Raw genomic sequence first — 7,220 nt, forward strand, 5'->3', positions numbered from 1 at the left:
TCTTCTGAATCATTTTCACCCAGAAAAGAAAGATTGCAAGCAATTTCAAGAAAAGATACACTTTGAATTTCTCTTGTTCAATTTTCTTGACTAGGACAAGAGAAATGAATGACACAGACAGAAAGGAGAATAATATTAGTTTTATGTGAATACAATTTGTACAACCAAAGTTTTAGAGATTTCTTTGTTCTTCCTTGTCTTTTTCTGGGCTTGTTTTTCTTCTTTTTGTTCTTTTTCTTGTAAATGGGACGTAAGTATCGTGCAATCGTCTTTGACACGGATCACGAGGAGGGTTCCCCGCGATTGTGAATCGTGGTGTAGAGAGAAAATAAATAAAAAAAGCTTTTGTTGGGGGGGTTAGGCGGAAGGAGGCGCAGGGAGGGACGGCGTTGTTTGGTCGGATGGGGATGGAGTGCAGGGCCCTGGCTCCGCCGGCGGCTGTGGCTGCAGCCAAGGGGGAGTGGTGGGCTAGGGAGGTGGGACAGATCGCGGGAGGGTTTAGCCATGAGAGCGAGCATGACCTGGCTCTTATGGTCAGTGATTTTTTGGAGAGCGGTGATAGCACAGGCCCTGATTCTTGGTGCAGCAGCGATAGCGACTCTGGCTTTTCTGATCTTCCTCGCCTCGCGGAGAAAATTCAGGTGCCTCTTCATATTATTATTATTATTATTACTATTTATTATTGTTATATTATTGTACACTGTACATGCAATTGTCGTTTCTTTCATCTTATGAGTTTGAATTTGAAAGGAAATTTTGGGTTTTAGGGGGCTAGTTGGTATAGAAATGAGAGGTCTTGCTTTCTGGGATGAAGCTAATACATACATATATATAATTCGAGAATTATTTATAAATTTTCAGTTGCTCGGTAGAAAATAATGAAGGGTTTAAAGGATGGATTAAATCATTCAAACAAGACTTATGGTGGGAGAATGCGTGTTTAAGAAAGTTTGTTGAGATGATTGTATGAGATTAGAGGGTAAACTAGAACATGGGTTTTGATTGTTTGTTGGTGCGGCTTTGGGTTTTATTGAAATGGGAAAAAAGAAACTGCAATCCCTTATTTACTTGAGATGGTTGTGTGCGACGTTAATTTCTTAGTGCTTTTGCCTTGTTTAACTCGTACCTAGTATATCAAATTGCATTGATTACTTATCTATGCGTAGACTTCTGGGTATTATGAGGATTTGCTGATTTCAAATATTGGCCATGCTGGAGATCAAACAATGCACGATTAGCATTCAATGATGATCTCACATGTGGATCGAACTGGTGGGTAGACTTTTGACCAAGAGTTGGTGAGGGTGAAAACATAATAGAAGAAATGTATAAGGAATCAAAGGAAGGGGGAGGGTGCTCTTCTTTGGCTACAGTCTAAAAGGGTGTCAGCTCAGAAAAAGTATTCCGTCAAGTTGGCTTTATTGGATTCCATTTAAATCATGGTCATATGTTTCTAGCACTTAACAACTTCTTTCTGATGATTTCCTTTTTTCCCCACTTGAAGAGTATCTTGCAGCTGCCACAATATCATATTCTTGAATCTTAATCATCTAACTTAATTAGTTTGAAATGTGATGTGTTTCTGTAATCAGTTCTGTTGATTTATTCTGATGCTTTATTTTCTAAAAGTGGATTTTAATAATGTTGCTATATCTGTTGTACTGCAGTTCTATAAACACTCAATGGCTGAGTATGAGAGTGATTTGCTCTCCATTGTTCATTCTCTGATACTATCTATCAGTGAGAAAGACCTTCACTTTGTCAAGTCTGCTCCGTGTAATGCCAGCTGCATCAGATTTTCTTTAGTAAAGCTTTTGAGGGTTTCTGGTTATGATGCTGCTGTTTGTGCCTCAAGATGGCAGGGTACTGGCAAGGTTCCTGGAGGTAAGCCCCAAACTTTCATAATTTGTCCTTTCTTTGGACTGTTAATTGATTGGTTAATTTCTAGTGGGAGGGAAGAAAAGTACTTATTTTTATCCATCCTAAATGTTGACCATTATGTGATAAAAGAATTCTGAAGTGAAGAGGGAAGGAGCCTTTAGAGAGCAATAATCAGGCTTTGTGTCAAATTTCTGGAGAAAACATAGTATTCTCACATTTCTTTCATGTGTCTTTTAGCTGCCTTCCTTCTGTGGTTGAAAATAGTTATCATTAGGATCTTCAGGACCAATTCTAGTCCTCAAGCTGCTTCTTTTAGTCACTCAAATGATTGGGTTTTGGGTTTTGTTCTTACCATGATTCCTCTAATGACATAAACAGTCATTGCTGTTCGGAGAAACAAAATTGCCAAAGTTTTTATGTGAGGCTGCTTGCGATGAAGATACATTTGAAACTTTTTTTTTGACAGTTTAGTAACTCTTACCTAACATATGTTTACATTTTGGTTTCGATGTTCTGATGACACAAGCATTAGGCATATAAGCATGGCTCTTCTTCACGATTAGAATGGTTTCTAAGTTGAGCCCTGAATATGTTTCTGTTTTATGTGATGGCAGGGGATCATGAATATATTGATGTCATCAACTGCAATGGCGTAGGAAGCAATGAGCGGTTGATAATCGATATTGACTTCAGAAGCCATTTCGAAATAGCCAGACCAGTTGATTCTTATTATAGAATATTGAATTGTCTCCCCGTTATTTATGTTGGCACATTGACTAGGTTGAAACAGTTCCTTCCAGTTATGGTTGAAGCTGCTAGATACTCTCTGAAGCAAAATTCCATGCCACTTCCTCCATGGAGATCGCTTGCATATATGCAAGCTAAGTGGCACTCACCCTACCAGAGACAGATTAATCCTATTGAACAGAATGCCCTTGGCATCTGCTCATCAGACCATAAACAGTGTAGTGGACATTTAAAGAGGCTGCAGTCTGCTCTACAATCCGAACTAGAAGTAGAGAGACTTTTGAAGCCTAAGATCAGCGACAATCGGAGGACGAAACTGGAAAGGTGGAGACAAGTTCGGTGAGAGCACTTTGAGTTGTATAGATTGTGGCCTGGAAGATGCAAATTCCTTTTGAGAGAGTTTTGACTAATCTGCGACTTTACTTTAAGTGATTTTTTTTCCTGGATACGAATAAGTCTGAACCAGAGCAAATGGTGGGTTCGCATTATATTGCTTCGGATACCAATAATGGTGGAGATATCAACAAATTTTTGTCATCAACTCAGGAAACTATACATTACTCATTCTTTTTTGGCGCTACACAGGCAACTGATGCTATTCGGTCAGTGGTGCTGCCGCATTTTTTTTCATATCCTTGCTACCCCTCTGCAGTTGGAACCAGTGGATACTTGATTCACCGAGGTGCATCACTATAGGCGACATATTTTTTTTGTTGGTATTATCTCAAATATATTCCTTAATTGCCTCCTATTTATTTGGCAGAGGAATTTTGTTTTTTGTTTTTGTTCTTTTTAATCTTTGAACATGTTTCAACTTGAATTTTGGGAGCAGTCCTGAGTGACTGAAGGAATGTTACAATACATAATCCTGGTTCCACGAACTTGTTAGATACTGTATGAGTTGGCTTCATGCTCTGGTTTGGTTTTGTCTTCTCATATTATTGGATTTTCTTGAATTGAATGTACTCATCCATCTCTGAATGAAAAATACTTGATTGATTTGGGAGAGTTTGTAGATGAAAACTATTTTTTAATTATGTTTTTCAAGTTTATATATATTTTTTATATAAAATTATATAAGTTAATCAATTCACTTAATATAAAAGAGACTAAGTAGTGATTATATCCAAATAATAGGCTTAATGAGCTTTTAACATTATTAACATAAGATGGGCTTGGGTTTTTAGTTTAAAGATTGGCGATATGAGCTACATAGAATACTACGTAAGTCTTTTTTATATGCTTAGTTTAGGTTTGTGGTATGGATGACAATAGGAAGGATAATATGCACAAGTTTTGAAAAAACCTAAACCTAACTAAAATTCTAATATAAGTAAAAAAAAAAAACGTATATTGAATCTGATGTCGATTTAACAAATTTAAAATTATAAATTATGAATCATCACCGATCTTATTAAAAATTAAATCAAAAATTAAAATATACAATAATTAAAATCAAATATTTAAAAATTTAAAATAGTACAGATTATGAACGCGTGAGTTATGACATAAATTAAATAAGTAAATTAATTTTATGTATATATTTATTAATCTTTTATTTATAATATAAGTGTGTGATAGTGATTATTTATATTTAATTTTTTATTTATACAAATTACAAATCAAAGGAGGGAAAAGGGGTTTAAAAGCCATCCAAATAAAAATTAAGAAGGAAAGTGAATTACAAGAGATTTTTTGGGTTTTAAATTTACTATGTGGGCTTAATGTGTAAATTACTATACATAAAAAATTATCAAATTAAGTGAGTTCGATTAAAAGTAATCTGATGCGGTCAAATATATTTTGAGTCATAACGCATTAAATTAAAATATAAACTTTATTTTTTATGTGTAGAAATTAAATCTGTAATTTTTAATTTTATGATTGATCAAATTAAGAATATAAAAAATTCACATGCATAGTTTGCCTATAAATAGATAATTATGATCCCAATTTATGCGTAAAATTTTTTTATTCTGATATCTCATCATTAAAAATAGAAAGAATGAGAGAATTCAAAAGCTACATGTTAATTTGAAAGATTTACCGCATGACGTGCATATTTATTCTGTTTTGGATTCAAATGTACTTCTGTTCTAAATCAAATCTCTTTAATTTGATATGAGCTAAATATATCTAATTTTTGAAATCCTATATGTAACATTTAGTTAAGAAATGTTCATAATATGAGTATATTTGCTCTAATAAATCCTAATTGACTATTTCACCAAAAATTACCTTCTAAATCCTAATACAGAAAAGCCAGAACCTGGACAGAGTCGCCATCACTAAATTTTTTTGGCGAGGTGAGGAAGATCAGAAAAACTAGAGTCGGTATCGCAGTTGCACCAAGAATCAGGGCCTGTGCTATTTTTTTTTTTTTTGTTTTTTGCCGTTGTTATTTTTTCTGTAAATTAAAACTTTTTTGAGAAGGAAAAATAAGGAATAACAAATCCCACTCATATAATTATAAGGTAATGTAATTATTTCCCGAAAAAATCTTTAAAATTTTTAAATTATTAAAAAATTCTTATTAATGGCATAAATTTTATTAATTTATTTAATATAATTACCAAAAATTCAAAAATATAATTAATAAACATTAGAAGAAAAAAGAATAACTTGTGGAAGTTTCTTGTAAATTCCTTTTACAGAAGTTGACGAACAACAAATATACCATGATGAGCAAAAAGGTAATTACACCCAGGAGCGGAAAATATAAATTTACTTTTTATCTTGAGGATCAAGTCGCCATGCAAAAGATTTGAGATACATCAAGTTTTCACCTTTTTAAAAACTATAGAAATTCGTAATAATCTTATATGCTATCATACATACACCCACGAGCTGATAAGTTTTACGAAAAGAATTAAGTGTAAAAAAAGGGGAAAAAATTGAAAAAAAATAGACAGGTGGACTGCCCATATCAAAACCCTAAAATGAAGAGTCAAGATTTTTTTTTTTGTTTTAAAATTGGTTACTATTGGGGATAGCTAGTGGTCTCAGTAGATTCTAAAGACCACATTCTCCATTTTTCTTTTACTTTCCTGCATTTGTATAAATTCCCAGTACCTCCACACAATAAACTATGCAGAAAATTAAAGAGTATTAAATACTCCAAATTCATCTGGTTAGGTTTTTTTTCCATGGTATCAGAGCAGTGCCTGTGACAAACACTAATTTCTTTGATTTCTACACTACACTATTACTGTACTACTCAATGATAAATCCTAATACAGATGTGTTGATACTCTTAAACTCGAATCAGTCTAGAATGCAACTTGTCACAACCACCCTTGATGGCTCCAACTACTTGTCTTAGAGCTGAGCCATGGTGATTGCGTTGAGAGCCAAGGACAAGCTCGCTTTCGTTGATGGCAGATGCAAAAAGCCCGAACATGATGCAGCTGAATATGAACAATATGACACAAAACAGATAGTATGGTGGTATCTTGGATCCTAAACTCGATGAACAAAGAGCTCACTAGCGCTTTTCTGTTCACCACATCAGCAAAAAACCCGTGGGATGAAATAAAAGAGAGATATGGTAAAAGCAACGGGCCTCTATTGTATCAATTAAAAAGTGAAATAAGTTCCATCACGCAATCTAACCTTTCTGTCACAGCCTATTATATAAAACTCAAAAGATTATGGGATAAGTTAACTCACCTAAGGCCTTTACCTGCTTGCACTTGCCATGCTGCAACATAACATAACACAATGAAATAGACAATATCGGTAACCTGATCCAATTTCTAATGGGTCTTAATGACTCATACGACCATGTCAGAAACTAAATATTGATCATAGAACCCTTACTCGGTGTGAATAGAGCTTATTCCATGGTGATTGGTGTTGAAAAATAAAGAGAAGTACACAATATCAACTTACCTGAAGGCATGCCTGCTGCATTTTACAACAAACTGAAAGACAATTAAAAATTTCCAAACCAAAAAAAGGAAAAAAAATAACAGGACATGCACTTATTGTAGAAACACAGGGGGCACAAACGACACATACTTCAAGCTCTATGGCTACACAGAATGGTTTGCAGAACTCAAAGGGAAAAGGAACAAAGAAAAAGTCAATGCAGTGACAAACAATGCCCCCGATGGCACCAAAATAGAAGCATCCAATACAAACTAGGGCATATAAATGGCTACACTCATACAACAAAAGATCAACAAGTACATGAAAAACCAAGGAGCAAACACGACAGAATCGGCAGGATGTGTGGGCTACTCTGGCCTCGCTGGTAAGCAACCTAAATGCTATTTTTTACATGCCTATAATGATATAGGAACTTGGATAATAGACACATATGTCACATCACACATATGACATGATTTTAAAATGCTTTCAAAACCCATAAAACTAGAATCTATAGTGTCTGTCTCGCTACCAGACGGAACCACAAGTCATTCAACCCAAAAAGAAACCATAAAACTGTGTGATAACTTAATTATGCAGGATGTCCTCTATATACCAAAATTCACTTGTAACTTTATTTCTGTCAAAAAACTAACCCAAGCTTCAAAAAACTAACCCAAGCTTCAAATACCCAAGCTTCATCCCAACTATTGTTTTGTGCA

General features: G+C 34.5%; 1 protein-coding gene across 1 annotated transcript; it reads left to right on the forward strand.

Annotated features, from left to right (window-relative positions):
• The first annotated feature begins 255 nt into the window (after positions 1 to 255).
• Positions 256 to 3,593, forward strand: LOC110824190 (cruciferin (DUF506)). Its single transcript, XM_022054760.2, has 3 exons — positions 256 to 641; positions 1,668 to 1,884; positions 2,496 to 3,593. The coding sequence occupies exons 1-3, from the start codon at positions 402 to 404 to the stop codon at positions 2,969 to 2,971; spliced, it is 933 nt and encodes a 310-aa protein (XP_021910452.2). The 5' UTR covers positions 256 to 401; the 3' UTR covers positions 2,972 to 3,593.
• Positions 3,594 to 7,220: the final 3,627 nt, after the last annotated feature.

Source organism: Carica papaya, chromosome 2 (assembly GCF_054855325.1).
Source record: "Carica papaya isolate Zhongbai chromosome 2, ASM5485532v1, whole genome shotgun sequence".
Classification (NCBI taxonomy): Eukaryota; Viridiplantae; Streptophyta; class Magnoliopsida; order Brassicales; family Caricaceae; genus Carica; species Carica papaya.

Bases quoted from the DNA above. Each gene is read 5' to 3' on its own strand.
- LOC110824190 (XM_022054760.2), top strand. From the start codon at position 402: ATGGGGATGGAGTGCAGGGCCCTGGCTCCGCCGGCGGCTGTGGCTGCA. The intron at 642-1,667 runs GTGCCTCTTCAT...GTTGTACTGCAG, and splicing joins GCCTCGCGGAGAAAATTCAG to TTCTATAAACACTCAATGGC. The intron at 1,885-2,495 runs GTAAGCCCCAAA...ATGTGATGGCAG, and splicing joins TACTGGCAAGGTTCCTGGAG to GGGATCATGAATATATTGAT.